At 39.2% G+C, this 16697-nt stretch overlaps 1 protein-coding gene across 7 annotated transcripts in view; it reads left to right on the top strand.

Moving 5' to 3' along the window:
• Positions 1–16697, top strand: part of LOC131693159 (kinesin-like protein KIF13B) — an 85409-nt gene that overhangs the window by 35051 nt on the left and 33661 nt on the right. For all 7 annotated transcript variants that reach the window (XM_058980759.1, XM_058980756.1, XM_058980757.1 and 4 more), the window contains exon 4: positions 3348–3780. In XM_058980759.1, coding sequence (XP_058836742.1) covers positions 3348–3780 — 433 coding nt within the window. The remainder of the gene's footprint in view (positions 1–3347; positions 3781–16697) is intronic.

Below are 16697 nucleotides of genomic sequence, written 5' to 3'. Positions count from 1 at the left end.
TTAAATGAAGTTATTAAACTTTTAGCGAAGAAAGTCTGAGTCAGTTTTCCATAGGGCCTGACAGTGCATGGTTGTGCATCAGTGCTCGATTCGCACGAACTAATCTTTTTTGTGAAATAAACGTTAGATTTAACTCAATAGTATGTTCAGAAGAATTGTAGTAAATAATAGGAGTCATATTTTGATTAGAAAATTTTCGTTCACATTGTACCGCATAGAGGGCGCCAACACTAACTTTTCAACGGAGAGAGATAGAAATTAGGTGTCTTCCACAAATTTGTAGAACAGGCATTTTGCAATAATTCTCCCGAACATCTCGATATTCTATCTCTCTTTTATGAAAAGTTAGTATTGGCGCCCTCTATGCGGTCACAGTTGGAACTAAAATTTTCCAACCAAGACATAACTCGTATTATGCGGTATAATTCTTCTGAACATACTATTGAGCTAAAACTAACGGTTATTTCACAAAAATGTACAGTTCGTGGGAATCGAGCACTGATACATAACCTTGCACTGCTAGGCCCCATGGAAAATTGACTCAGACATCACTTCGTTAAAATTTTAATAACTTCTTTTGACAAAGCCGGATTGACTAGCAGTCTTCGACAAAGTTAGACAATTAAATTATCTTTCTTATTTTCACTTACAGTGATAATTGGATGCATACAGTGCAACCTAGCGGCAAAAATGCGAGTTAGTGGGTTTTCTCCATGTAAATTGTCGAATAATCTCATATAAACTTCAAACACTTCCGGTAGCTAGACTTGTCCGATTTGCTTCAAATTTGGTGCAAGAACTCCTGGTGGGACTAGGAATCGAATAAGAGGTGGGCCGATTGAATTTTCAAAAATTCATTATGTTTCTGGGCAGTCTACTGGACATAGTGGTATAACAGATACCGACGAGACAGATCGACTTACAAACGAGGCCGTCCCCGTTTTATCAGTCAAAAATTCACCAAGGGGCTGTTAAAAACGGGTCTTCACTGTATAGCATAGTAACATACTTTTTCATTATAATTTTTTTTTGATGTTCCATGTTCCGCTTGGAGTTTCAATTCAGCTGTAGAAGCTTATAGCTGAGTTCGGATTCAAGGGCGGAGCATGTCGTTTCTTTGTTTTTTTTTTTAATATCTTTAGTTCTCACAAGTCTCCTATCTCATGCCTCCACGCGAGTCTAAGTCTATTGATGACATTTGGTCCATAGACTGGCGACGACTGGGTGCTATCAGCCTTCTGCCGATAGTAGCAGAATGAGAGGGTGCGAACAGATCTAATCAAGGAGGACACTACCGTAAAAATGAATATCTGATCGGAAATCAGCCGCAACAAGACTTTAATCGGACTAGTATCGATGATCGCGGGTCAATACGTACTGAAAATTCGCCGCGTTCTTGAATCTCATTTCAAATTCCGTTATTGCTAACCAGCCCGTGTATCAGGTTAACAATTCTTTGTATTTCTCTTCAATGGTCGTTATTGTCGCTCGCATAGTGTATTTTTTCAAATCATCCGATACGTAAAACAGGAAATACATACCTTGACTTATAGCATCTCGCGCTATCATAACTCTTTGTATGTATAACGTGTTATCACTCGGTAGTTTTCAACCAAATAAATATATCGTATAGAAGAAGTAGCGAATTCTGTCTAAATACTATTGCAATAGATAGTTATCCGGCCCATTACGCAGATAAGATTAGCTTTTCTAGGCAATACTCCCACAGTCGGAGGAGTACAAATTCCTTTTGTTTAGGAGACATAGGATACTCGCGGTAGCCGGCTGCCCAGAGTTTAAAAAGAACCAAAAACTAAACAAGATCTTTTCTTTTTCGAGTGATCGTGTACTCGAAGAGTAACTAAACAACTACATAATAAAATATTCTTTACAGGTCGCATCGCTTGCTTGGAGCGAATCCTAGACCTTATACCCTTCCAAACCATCAGCTCCGCAACACCTATGGAAGAGTCTGATGAATCGTCGTCCTTCCGTTAAGCAGATGGAGCATCAACACTTCCCGTCTACCTTATCCTTAATCCTTCCCCGTGAACGATGGAGATGGGGCGGCCGACAATGATAGCTATCGTGTGTTGAGGTTTTAATATGGGTCGGATTGGTATGAATTCCTACTTACCACTTCCTAAGCAACTCTTACAAGATAATTGGCCGTCATACATGATGAAATCAGTGTGCAATCCGCCAAAATCATCATCACAACGCAACGCAAGAGAGATCTTTTTGGATATATGTGCGGTGTTGGGAATCGAACCCAGATGAGCTGCATACAAAGCAATCGATTTACCAACTACGCTATGCCCGTCCCTAGTAACATGCTTTTGATGAAGAGTAGAATATTAAAAATTATATTGGCGTGCTAGAGAACGGGGGGGTTAAATAAGTTTGTGACAATTAGTAAAATGGAGGAGAGAGGTCAATTTTGAGCATTTTTGCGTAGCGAAATATATGAAAGGTTCCTTAGAATGACTAATGTGTTTACCGAAAGGCTCATTTAGTGACTTGGTTCAATGGATTCAAACAATCTCTCAGAGTGCGGTCAAAGCGTACCTTTCTACCGGAGTGAAACACATAGTACTACACTGCTTCCAACCCACACTATTCGTGGTTCTCTCTGCAAACTTCCACAGGGTGCAATTTCAAAACATCCATCACTTGTGCGTGGAGCAGTTGAGCAAATGAAAATGCAACCTAATATTGTGCTAACAAGTGCAACCGATCAGAAAACAAATAGTTAAATAGTTCTCTCATGTTTCCACGTTACAAGAACCACTCAGACAATCCAGTAGGTAAAATCAGTCTACTATGGCAGTAGTATTAGCACTATGACCTCGAAATACAAGCCGGTACTTAGTTTTTATTTTGTTTTCATTTGTTTTTTTTTCTGTACACCGCCTCGTCCCTTCGGTTAGTGCACGTACGTGCATTATGAAATAATCGCCCATCAAAAGTTAGCCGTCGACAGTCCAACAGTCCTGCCGAGTGGATCACGATGAAATGGCAGCTCGTAAGCAGCCTAAGCCGCAGCCTACCGATTTCTACGAGAAGGCCAGTTATATTTAATACTTATATTAAAGAAAAGCACTAACAAGTGGAACTGCGTGAAACCGAAGATATAGCTGTAGCCTCTGGTCGGTCTATATACAGCCACCACATGCCAGCAATTTATTCAAGTACCGTAACAAACGCAGACATTTTCGAATGTTGCCCAACTTTTCGGATTGCGTGCCGTTTTCCCCTGACATTGCCTGCGTTCGAGCAGGCTTCGTACCAGATATAATTTTCTAACACATCTTTCTTTTGTACCCTCGGTCTGTTTTTTTTTACAGAAAACCGCCAAAACTATTCGCATTTGACCACTGCTTCTACTCGACCGATCCGGATGCCGAGCATTTCGCCTCCCAGCAGGTGGTCTTCGACAACATGGGCCGGGACATTCTGGACAACGCATTCCAGGGCTACAATGCGTGCATCTTCGCCTACGGTCAGACCGGATCCGGCAAGTCCTACACGATGATGGGCAATCAGGAAAGCAAGGGCATCATTCCGAGGCTGTGCGACGAACTGTTCGCCTCCATCGCGGCCAAACAGACCGACGAGCTGACGTACAAGGTCGAGGTGTCCTATATGGAGATCTACAACGAGAAAGTGCACGACCTGCTGGATCCGAAGACCAGCAAGCAGTCGCTGAAGGTGCGGGAGCATAACGTGCTCGGACCGTACGTGGACGGGTTGTCCCAGCTGGCGGTGACTGCGTTTATGGTAAGTAGAGCACAACCTGTCGGGGAGGGTTTGTTATTTTTTAGCAAAGGGTAAAACGAAAAGAGTTTCACTGAAGGGAAAATTTCGATGAAACAAAATTCAAACAATATTGAATGAATAAAGTTGGATTTTTCGTTTCGGATGCTCATCATCAGTATTTAACATGTTTATTCGTGTCGCTTTTCACTAGAGATACGTAAAAACCATTCAAAAACTTTTTTCGTTCGCTCAAAATTTTGTGAAACGAAATGCTGTGTAGACAAAAAAACCTCTTGTGAAGTGACTTCAAAGTCATTATGGACAAACTGTGTTCGGGGAATTATTTGCATGGGTTATGAAACAAGTGACGATTGTTTATATTTTAGTAGAACGGTGGTTTCCAACCTTATGCGCTATCTTCTCACGTTCCTTGAATGCTTCATAACAGTTCTGTTCGCAGGTTGGACGAGGATGGGTAAAATTTGAAGCAAAATAAAGTAGTTAAGTAGTTTTATCCGAATCAATTCCATGCAATAATATGCGGCTGAATTATTCTGGCGTTCCCTCTTATCCGGTAAAGAAGATATTTTTCACGAAGGATTTAGGATATGTCTGAAATGGCCGCATCTGGAGAGAATTGATCGAAGTTTTATCCGTTATAATAATTGCTTACCGTCACATACAACAATTTGATTTTTCATGAATTCCATTTCGAAGTAAGGCACACCCTCAGCATACGCTGATGATTGACTGTACAATTGATTTACTTTTGGTGCTTATGATGCCACTATAATATAAAATAGCACCTTGTCGTGAATTCGGAATGGTGTGTACTGTACTCGTTATAATCTCTTCGGGGAGAGTAGGCAAACGTTACAGTTTCTCTGCATCATGAATTTTCGTTTTCAACGTTACAACTTTAACTTGTACTATCCATTTTTTGTTTACTATCGAGACCAGCTAAAATACGACCAAATTATCTGAAAATTGATTCGGTTGTGAACTAGACCCCATATTTTTCAAATTTAACAAAATATTTTGAAGTAGTATTAATAATCTACTTCAAAATAATTCATACAGCTCAAGACCAAGACCACTGACACCAGCTAACCTTTGTAACGTTAGCTTCGAACATGCAGTGAAATGCAATAATGCTTTGATTCATTGGTTGCAACACTAGGCTAACCACCTACACAGTGCGCTGGTTTAGCGGTAAGTCGACCCTACATGGTAATTTCTTCACCTCACACTCATCATTAGCAGCAAACGCACATGTTGCTGTTCGGAGAGAACCAAAAGCTTACACCCACCAACCGAGACACACAGGAACATGCACACAGTCGGCTTGCGGCGTAGATAGACGGACGCGAAAGAAAGGAGCTGTGCCCTCGAGGTGAGTGGATGGATGACTCGACTGAAATGAGCTTGTGACAAGTGTAGTCTTCTCCAAGTTACAACAACCTAATAATGATCTGGGTGTCTACGACACGGTATGATGATGAGGGCGGTTCACCTTAACCTGTTCCTTGGGGACGGGGAAAACTCTCACCTAAATTGCCGCTACCTAATCATGCGATTTCGCGTACACCGTGGAAAGCTTTTGTGCATGGTAATAGGGTAATAAGTCTATTTTAACCCTGTTAGGAAGAGTCCTGCACTATATCGTTAATTGCTTGGCATACAATTGATGGAATGCTGATTAATCGGTCTCAATATCTTTGTCGTTTCTATGAATCCGCGGAACTTACCTTCGACCGAGTAGCTTATGAAACCAGCATCTTGTTCTATGAACCGGTTCCAAAGTGGTGAAAATACTCGTGATTGGACGCAACGAAAACTCGAATCGTGTGGCCCAATTTTCAAAGATCTGTCAAGCTAGATATAATCAATTGCTTCAAATTTTTGGGGGATCATAGGATGAAAATAGGCTTATTACCCCCTACCTACTATTGCAGCGTTGGACTCTGCAGCGGAAAGGAGTACAGTTATAGCAGCAACGAAATGATCACACGTCAGAAAGGTTCCCAGTTAGTCATTTGCTCTACCTCGTATTGTTTAAATTTATTGTCCTTCAAGAGCAGTGCGGCACGTTACCAGTTTACTTATTGCCTGAGGTATATTTACACTTTTGGTCAAAAATTTATGGCCTCTCCGTTACAACTATTACAACATATGTAGCATGTTAGTTTCAATGGGTTTATTGATATTTAAATTTTTTATAGTAATTATGATTATTTAGAGTGAGGAAGAACCTATAACATGGTCAAGTGATACAAAAATAGGAGTGGAAAAATCGATAGGGGACTGGATTCTTGCAATGCTCAGGAGTCGAGAGATCACAGTAACGTTGGGAGACACGAAAGCAATAGAGGCTGCCCCCAGGGCGGCGTGCTATCATCCCTGTTCTGGTCGCTAGTGGTGGACGATCTTCTCAATGATCTGACTGAAATGGGTTTCAAAATTGTTGGATATGTAGATGATATTGTCCTAATTGTGAGGGGAAAACATAAATCTGTACTATGCGATCGGATTCAATTAGCCCTGAATTTCATCATGACATGGTATTTCAAAGAGGGACTCAACGTGAACCCTGCAAAAACGGTTATTGTACCGTTTACCAATAGGAAAAAAGTGAAGTTGGTTCCCCCAATTCTCAGTGGAACTAAAATTAAATACGCAGAAGAAGCGAAACACCTAGGTGTTATGTTAGACAAAAAACTGAATTGGAACTCGCACCTGACATACGCCGTTAATAAAGCAACAACAGCACTGTGGGCGTGCAGTAAACTCTTCGGGAAAACTTGGGGTCTCAAACCGAGGTTGGCTTACTGGTCCTACACGACCATCGCCAGGCCACGATTAACTTATTCTTCCATTGTGTGGTGTCCCAAAGTTAAGCAAAAGACCGCCCAAGCTAAACTAACTAAAGTTCAGAGGCTAGCCTGCCTCTCTATTACAGGCGCTATGAAATCAACACCCACTACATCTATGGAAGCCATGCTTAATCTACCTTAATTGCACAAACATGTTATGAGGGAGGCGAGACTTGGCTCTCGTAGACTGCTAAGGGTAAACCACTATCTGATGGGAATTAAAATGGTCACCAGAGTATAATAGAGGAACTCAAACTAAACCCTTTCTTGTCTACAGTTCAAGATAAAATGGAGGCTAAACCGAACTTAGATATCTCATATGAGGTCCACATAGTGGATCTTCAGATATGGGATGTAGAGGGTCCCATACTACCTCAAGGTACAATATTATTCTATACGTTTGGTTCTAAAATGGGTGAGCTGACGGACCAAGAATTAAAGAAGCGATATCAATGGGAAAGTGGTCTACAGTTTTCCAGGCAGAGGTATATTCAATATACACCTGCTCGGAGGTCTGTATGAAACGAAATTACAGACATGACAAAAACGCAATCTTCTCGGACAGCCAAGAAGCACTGTTGGCATTTAGGTCGTCAAAATGTGAGTCCAAACTGGTTTGGGAAGTGCATCATATCTTTACAACAACTGGCAACTCGGAATAAAGTAATGATATTCTAGGTACCTGGCCACCAAGGAATCGATGGTATGGCCGATGAATTGGGCAGGCGTAGTTCATCAACCATGTTTGTTGAACCAGAACCATTTCTAGGTATATCTACCTGTGCAATCAAACTAGAACTTTCGGTTTGGGCCAGGGACCAACTATCAAACGACTGGCGTAACGTAGAAGGCGCTCGACAAGCTAAGCAATGGAGCCAAAAAACTAATGGATCTGAAACGAAAAGATTAACTTATAATCACAGGTTTATTTATGGACATTGTCCTGCTATCAGCTGAAAAAAATTGGCAAAAATCAAGATGACAATTGTGTTTCAAATAAAGGTGAATTTTCACCGTTTCTTCATTCTCACCGTTCCGGTCATTCTTTCTCTGTTTGTTTTCCAGTGGACACGTTCATAAAAATCCTTAAGAAAGGAAAAAAACAAAGACTCACGTCCAAACAAGGAATATATAACCGGGATTTGTCCCTTGCAGTTCTTTGACTCTCATCCAGACGGCGCCGGTGGTTGAGTGGTAAGCGTGACCGCCACTCATTCCAGTTGGCCTGGGTTCAATTCCAGCCGAGATCGTTGAGATTCTTCTGAGGTGAAAAAATCTGTGGTCACGTCTTCCTTCGGAAGGGAAGTAAAGCCGTTGGTCCCCGGTCCATGGAATTGGTGGATCGATATCTAGTCCAGGTAGTGGAATCACCTCTCTGGCGTCGGTAAAGAAGAAGTATATTCAACTTCTATACTCTACTAACAAAAATATCCTCCTCCCGTGGTACTTGTGGAGTGCGCAGTTAGTATATACGGCCTCTAGCAAAAGCAAGTATCGGTCTAACCATCGGTGGTAGAGGGGAGGGGTGATGACTGTCCAGTCAAAGCTAAACCATCTGCAACAAATGACGCTCAAGGCGCTGACTGGTGCTTTCACCACAAGTCTGACTGTTGCTCTTGAGGCCCTTTTAAATATCAAACCATTACACATACACTTCAAACAAGAAGCACTATTACGTGCATACTGACTGCAGATTACTAGGTTTTGGAACAGCAGTCATGTTAATCTTGCTACCAGTCATACATGACTATGGTCACAAATGATTACATGGCGTGAAGATATTCTTGCTCCCAGCGATATTACACTCATATGTAGTTTTCCTTACAGGACATTCCATGTGAAGGGTTCTTCTAGAGATGAGTGATAGTCTGGCTATATAGAGGGACAGCAACAAACGCAAGTGCCCTATTACGCTGACGGCTCTCTGATGGCTGGTGCTGGTGTCTACTGTCGTGAAATGAGATTGGAACAATCTAACTCACTAGGTAGATACTGTACTGTATTCTAAGCGGAAATCTTCGCGATTGATGTGCGGTGTACAATCGGCCCTTCAACTGAGTTTGTCCGGCAGAGTTATAAACTTCTGCTCCGATAGTCAGGCTGCAATCAAGGCCCTTAGCTCAGACAAATCCCGGTCCAAGCTAGTGATCGCGTGCCGAACCCAAATCGAAGAACTAAGCATTGTCAACACTATCTACCTTGTCTGGGTGCCCGGACATTGCGGTATTACTGGAAATGAATGGGCTGATGAATTGGCCAGGGCAGGTTCAGCGATTGACTTCGTTGGTCCTGAGCCCGCGCTGCCAATTTCGACAAGTTGGATAAGGGAAAAAATACGGTCCTGGGCTTCGTCCGAGCACCGCAATTATTGGAGAAATCTACAAACGTGTCGCCAAACAAAGGCATTTCTAGAACAACCATGCCCAGTGGTTTCGAAAAATCTCTTACATTTTTCGAAGCTCCACTACTGCATGCTGACCAGGGCTTTAACCGGCCACTGCAAACTCAATTATCACATGGCAACTATTCAGCGCGCTGAGTCTTTTTCATGTGATCTTTGTGAATCCGACTACGGAACCTCATATCATCTGATATGCAACTGTTCAGCGGTAGCGCAATTGCGATTTCGAGTCTGCAGCCGTCCTTATATAGACGAAACCATGTTTGGACGACTGAAACTCAGAGACATACTAAAGTTTCTTATCCAATGTGGTAAAGAGCTTTAGGCTTATTCGCAGGCAAGTTGAACTACTTGTGAGTTTAACTTACCTGTTGTTTATTTTTGTTTTGTGCTGTTATTTTTCCCACCCTTCCAATTCTACTTCCCCACACCTCCTTGTCCTTTCCTTCCGCTCAGGAAATGATGAAAACACACAGCAAGGCACAAATCCCCGACTATGTACGGGGAGCGTGGCATTTGAGCCAATATATTCTGATTCCTGATTCCAGAGCATTCTGTAACCAAATCAACAACTTACTACAGAATATATCAGCGATATCACTGGTTTTTGGGTAGGTATTACAGAGGCCCCCGTAAAACATAGCATAGCAAAGGGTAATCGAGGCGAAGGTGTAAGTAAGAATGGGCAGGAGAAGGAGTTGACGAGATACCAGCTGTCACCGTCAAAACCTATGATGTACGCGAGGCTACACAATGTCTTAAAAACTGGGTGGCACCTGTAGACGGTGTCAAAAACGTTTGGTAGAAGAAACAGACCGTAGTACAGTCTGTGGTATGGCTGTATGGTTCAACAGGACGTTGCAGGATACATGCATATTGCCGGATTTCATCACCCTTGGTACCGTGCTCCTGGTTCCCGAAGAGACCAACAGGTCTTTAAAGAACATGCCAATTACCAGCCTATCAAGTCTATACAAGATCCTGAGCAGCATAATTACCACATACGCATCTCGAGATGCGATTCTTGCAGCCGGCTTCGGTTTATTTGACGATGAAGTATTTAGATCAATGAGAAAACTTTTCTCTGTCATATAATGTTGACAGATGTGCTCGACAAGTCACTGTTCATCCAGACTATTTCCCTTGAAAGTGCATTTTGACAGTTGGCTCTAACAGAACATTTACAGGTATAGTGCAAAGATCCTACTGCAATGCTTTTCCTGCTTTTGGTTCGAGCATACGACTGGAAATAAAAGTCATATATGTACTGCACCACAAAAAAACAATGTTTGAGTACAACAACCGGCTGCGAAGTTGAAATTCGTTATTGGAATTGTAGTTCTGTGATTTTTCTCTCTAGCCACAAAGTAAGTAACGAACTGGACAATTTTCTAAACTGCTGGTCGGGAGTGTTTAAGTGTACCGCAGTGGAAGAGTAAATCGATAGAAGGGCCTTGAACCTTCTTTTATTGCCGTCGTTAAAGTTCTTCCTGCTTTGCACAAGCATCTGCCCATAGGGTATCAAGGATGGTATTATTCCTCGTTAGAAAATGCGTTCGTCCTTTCTCGCTGCCAGCGAAAGTGGTTTAGATCATAATGTAGTAAATGACATGCGGAATACGTGAATGCAGTATTCCCCATCGTACCATTGCACTATGGGAAGGTTCCATACAAAAAGGTGGCCAAAAATATTTTGTCTCATATTCTTTCGCGAAAAGCTTGTTTGAGTTGTTAATAATGTACGAAACTAATAATGGACGTATCCAGGTTTAAAAACCTTAAGGGTGAGGAGGAGGGGGAGAGGTGGGGGGTAGGGGAAAAGTATTTAAGGGAATTTTTTTCCAAAAAGATAAAACAGAGGCACAGAGAGTTTTAGTCAATTTAATCACGTTCCATATAATGATGCAGTATTTGAACAATATTTTCTTAAATTTTCATTGGTGACAGTGAATTTCCGAAGGCACCTCGAAAAAATGCGGTGTGCATCATAACTCAAAATCTACTGGGTCAATCGTTTCGAAATTTTTCACAGTTCTTCTTCACATCATTCTCCAGGTAACTACAAGACCTTTAGATAAAATTATTATTACAACTATTTTTACAAAAAAATGCTAGTAGTTTTTTTTAGCGAAAATGGGACTTTGGCTTCAAAGTGTTACAAAAAACTCAAAAATCGAAAAAAAGGAAAAACTCAGATAACATGTGCTTTCTAACCCTCAAACCAATAGTAACGGAGAGAGAATGCATGTCGCGAAAGAGACAGATAAATATTTCAATTTATGTATTTAAATAGAAGTAAATAGAAAGTAGTTTGAAGTGCATAGGCTGTTTAGTGATTATTTCAAAGTTGAAATGACCAATGAGATTTAAAAGAAATTTCGCTCTTTCAGTTGATTGCTATGCCAATATATCTTCTTCATATTTATAGTTTGCGATTAATTGTTGTTTCATTTGGAACTCTTGTTCCGGAGATATAGTATAATGAATCCTATATAAACCAATACCACGCAAACGAAATAGTTAAAACTATCAGAATAGGTATTGAAATATATTTTTTATATTACGAGGCCATAAAAAAATTCTTGGTCACAAAACCTGCTTTTGACGATTTTATGGGTCCGGGGCTCATTAATATTAAGCATGAACATTTTTGAATTAACAAATCATGCTATTTAAAAATTTCAAATATTTGGTTACATTGATCGTGTTAACGGTAAGTTGGAAATTCCAGTACAACTCAGTACCATTTATTGTTACACAGTTATGTTGTATAGCAAAAATGTAGTCAGATCAATTATCTTTTCAATAAAAATTGTAGTCCACGCTCATATTATTGTGGAATATGAAGCACTGTACTAAACATGTACTGAAGTATCCTTTTCTGGTCGACTAGTTGAGACTGCCTTTAAAACTTCAAGTGATGGGTTCTCAGTTTAGGGCAAATTCGGGCAACTAAAATCTTCGATATAAGTTAGAAGATGCATTATCCTTGCATCCCCCATCGAGAATTTCGGGGGACATTGGGGGACTTTTTTTCGCGGATCCAATTTGTGGATATTTTAGGACTTTGAATGGTTATTTTTTATATAACTCCATACCAATGTATTATATATGCATTTCCAATAATATAATCACAAAGTTGGCATTCTTAGCTTTAAAATGGCATATTTGAACATATGTTTCATTCAAAATTCAGCAAAGATACGAACAGTTGAGATAACGCACGTGATGTTTCTATTTTTCAAAATTTTTATCTTTAGATATCCATATACAACACAGTTAAGTCAAATATATTTCTGAGATACTCTGGGAATTTCTTATCTAGAGTATATATAAACATTCAGTATAGAATTGGTTTGAATTGGAGTTGACGCAATTTTCGATTTTTGGCCAAATGCCTCCCCATAGTGCATTGTTTTTACTGGTAATGGTTGCAGGCACCGTTTGTGTGAAATTGTATTATCGTAAAAAGATAAAAGAAATGCAGCGAAAAGCTTTCTAGTGCATTAAAACGCCTTCAATTGTTACATGATACAGGGATGTTCTTTCAGCAGCAACTAATGTCAATGCACAGTGGTCCAGATCGCTAATTTAGGAGGAATTTTTACTTTCTGACAAACCTGTATAATTTAGCCGTATCATGTCTTAGGATGAATTTGTGTACTTTAGAAGATGCTTCTTTTTATTGGAATAGTTATTAGGGTGGTTCTAATTTATCTAAAATACGAAAATAAACTTTTTACTGATGAAAGATAGAGCTCCACAGTCTTCCACAAAGTTGTAAAGTAACTTATTTTGAATAAATTTGTTGAACATATTAAAGCTCTATCTCTTTTAGTTTTTGTTATACAAGAAATTTAAAAAAAAAGATTAGGGTGTTCCTGAAAAAAACGTTTTTTTAGTATAACTTTCGTATCTTTTACTTTTTGTTAACACAACCTTTGAACAGCTTATTGAAAACTTCAAGCCGAGTATTTTTCTCCAAGACACCGAAGGTCTAACTTTTTTCTTTAAAAAGTTATGGACACTTTTCGTTAAAAAAATAGCCTATTTCAAGGCTCAATATCGCTGATGCGGGCACCTAAAATTGAATTCTGTTTCCACCACATGAAAGACCATACTTATTAGTATATTTGAGCAAAAATTGGCGAATACGATATTTTTTTAAAATTTGCAATTTAGATTTAAAGTTTGTAGTTTTGCAGGTTCAACGCATTAAAGCATTTACACACATATCGTTGTATTATGAAAAAAGCCACTTTCAAATATCATTCTCTCATCGCAGCAAGCTTTGCATAAGTGAAACGACTGTCAAAAAAGGTTTCTGATTTTATTCGTTTTAAATAAAACTAGTAAATATGGATATTAGTCGAAGAGAGTTGGCGAATTTGCTTATTGCTGGTAAAAAGACAGATGAACTGCTTAAGTTCATTACAAGTAGTAATCCAAATGTAAAATTGAGACTTGTTAGTGTTCGGAAGAAAATAAAAATCTTCATGTTGGAATTTAGAAGGTTGTGGATTCGGAGTAAGCGCACGCAAATTCGGTTTGAGCTGGAAAATTTTGTGTGGCTTGAAGGAAAGCTAAGATTCGAAGTCGAAGGTAAAGGTAAAGGCCGAAAGAGGAAACCATTTTCCGAAATATGTCGCAGAGCCAAAATAAAAAGATTAGGAAAGTTGCGCGATAAGTATTCCACGGAAGAACTTGGTTTAGCGTCAGCCGTCAACGCTAATTCTACTGGTTTCCGTTTAGTTGGCAGACAAATCGAACGATTGTCGAAAAGTCCCGTCAGATCTACCGTAGAGAATTTAGGATCTATGGCTGTCCCGATTGCAGAAGCGTTTACTGCGGAGGAGGCACTTAGATTTATTTGTGAAAATGATTTTTCTAAGGCGCAGTACCAAAACATACGCAGCTCAGTTATGCAGAAGGGTTTGGACATTTATCCCGCGTATAATAAAATAGTAGAAGAAAAGAAACTATGCTATCCGATCGGTATGTACTATTCTCAAAGATTCGTCCCTGAATCAACAATTTTTTTCAGGAATTTCTGTTCAGCCTTCTTGTGCGTATGTTCCCCTTCAAGCTCTTGTTAACCATACCGTGGAACGACTCATCTCGTTTCTGAATATTGGAGTTCTACCACTGCATCCTGAGGATAATACGTTTGTTATCTTTAAGTGGGGCTGCGATGGAAGCAGCAACCATTCCCGGTAGGCAACATTATTTTTCTTCTAAACTTTGACTGACAGTCTCTTTTCCACTTGAACATAGATACAAGCAAATGTGCGTTGACGAAGATGAAAATGGAGAACTATTCGAGTATAACGATTCGCATATATTTGCTCTATCTATAGTACCTTTACGTGTAGTTAGTCGCCGGAAAGATGAGTCAAGAGATTGCATTCTTTGGAATAATGATTTTCCATCTTCAGTATCCCTGTGCCGACCAGTAAAATTAATTTTCAAGAAGGAAAATCCTGAACTAACAAAGGATGAAGTTGCCGCGATGAACAAGCAAATCGATGAATTAGTCCCGACTATAGTAAATGTTAATATGCGCAAGATTCCGATTAGTTCAAGCTTCATATTTTCCATGGTTGATACGAAGGTAGTGAATGACGTAACAGGCACACCGTCTCAAGCGTGTTATATATGCAAACGCTCCGGAAAGCGATTGAATGATCCTTTACTGGAAGCCAGCGATCCACCGGATAGTTTATATGTTTTTTCACCTTTACATGCATTAATACGAGCAATGGAGTTACTATTGAATATTGCTTACCGTTTAGCTCTAGCAAAACCGCGTTGGCGCGTAGGCAAAAATACCAGCGAGCTTAAGGAACGACAAATAAAAATTCGACAAGCGTTACGTGACCGTTTAGGTCTTCGTATTAGCGAACCTTTGCCAGGTGGCGGAAATTCTAACGATGGTAACACAGCTCGAAAATTTTTCAGAAACCGAGATGTCGTTGCAGAAGAAACCGGGTTGGACGAAATGTTGCTAGAACGTATGTATGTGCTATTAACAATCATCAACAGCAAATTGGGAATTAACGCGGATGCTTACCGGAGTTACGCCGAAGATACACGATTGCTTTATGTACGCCTGTATGGTTGGTACGCTCTCTCACCAACCGTGCATAAACTCCTGGTCCATGGAGGAAGCATTATTCAACATAACATGCTGCCAGTAGGTATGTGCAGTGAAGAAGTTCAAGAAACCAGGAATAAAAGTATTCGCAGATTCCGAGAATTCCACGCACGCAAATTCGATCGACTCGTCAATCTTGATGACGTTTTCAAGAGACTTCTTGTTTCATCAGATCCTATAATTTCTCTTAAATGTAAACGTCGAATTCAACGAGCACCGCTGGATATACCTGAAAATGCAATGCATCTACTTTTGAATTAATTGGCATTGAATAAATTCTCCTTATATGAATCATAAATTGTTGTCATAGCCAAATTATTTTTAATGAACACATTCTGTATTGTTGATATGTAAGCAAAACAGAAAAGGAAATACAAAGGCTTTAGGCAATTTCTTTTATGTCGCTATGCGATAAAATTTAAAACTTTGGTTAGTAAATTTAAAATTACATGCTTAAAAAAATAATATTTTCCAATTTTTGCTCAAATATACTTAAAAGTATGTTCTTTTCTATGGTTCAATCCGAACTTACTTTTATTTGCAATCAGAGATAATGACATTTGAAAAAGGGCTATTTATGAGCGAAAAGTTTCCATAACTTTTAAAAGTATAAAGTTAGACTTTCAGAGTTATGAAAAAACGTGGATTGAAGTTTTCTAAAAGCTGTTCAAAGGTTGTTTTAACAAAATATAAAATTTCTTTCGAACATTAACAAGTCTCAATTTTACATTTGGATTACTACTTGTAATGAACTTAAGCAGTTCATCTGTCTTTTTACCAGCAATAAGCAAATTCGCCAACTCTCTTCGACTAATATCCATATTTACTAGTTTTATTTAAAACGAATAAAATCAGAAACCTTTTTTGACAGTCGTTTCACTTATGCAAAGCTTGCTGCGATGAGAGAATGATATTTGAAAGTGGCTTTTTTATAATACAACGATATGTGTGTAAATGCTTTAATGCGTTGAACCTGCAAAACTACAAACTTTAAATCTAAATTGCAAATTTTAAAAAAATATCGTATTCGCCAATTTTTGCTCAAATATACTAATAAGTATGGTCTTTCATGTGGTGGAAACAGAATTCAATTTTAGGTGCCCGCATCAGCGATATTGAGCCTTGAAATAGGCTATTTTTTTAACGAAAAGTGTCCATAACTTTTTAAAGAAAAAAGTTAGACCTTCGGTGTCTTGGAGAAAAATACTCGGCTTGAAGTTTTCAATAAGCTGTTCAAAGGTTGTGTTAACAAAAAGTAAAAGATACGAAAGTTATACTAAAAAAACGTTTTTTCAGGAACACCCTAATCTTTTTTTTTAAATTTCTTGTATAACAAAAACTAAAAGAGATAGAGCTTTAATATGTTCAACAAATTTATTCAAAATAAGTTACTTTACAACTTTGTGGAAGACTGTGGAGCTCTATCTTTCATCAGTAAAAAGTTTATTTTCGTATTTTAGATAAATTAGAACCACCCTAATAACTATTCCAATAAAAAGAAGCATCTTCT

This window comes from Topomyia yanbarensis, chromosome 3 (genome assembly GCF_030247195.1).
Source record: "Topomyia yanbarensis strain Yona2022 chromosome 3, ASM3024719v1, whole genome shotgun sequence".
Taxonomy (NCBI): Eukaryota; Metazoa; Arthropoda; class Insecta; order Diptera; family Culicidae; genus Topomyia; species Topomyia yanbarensis.
This window is presented reverse-complemented; position numbering and strand designations above follow the sequence as displayed.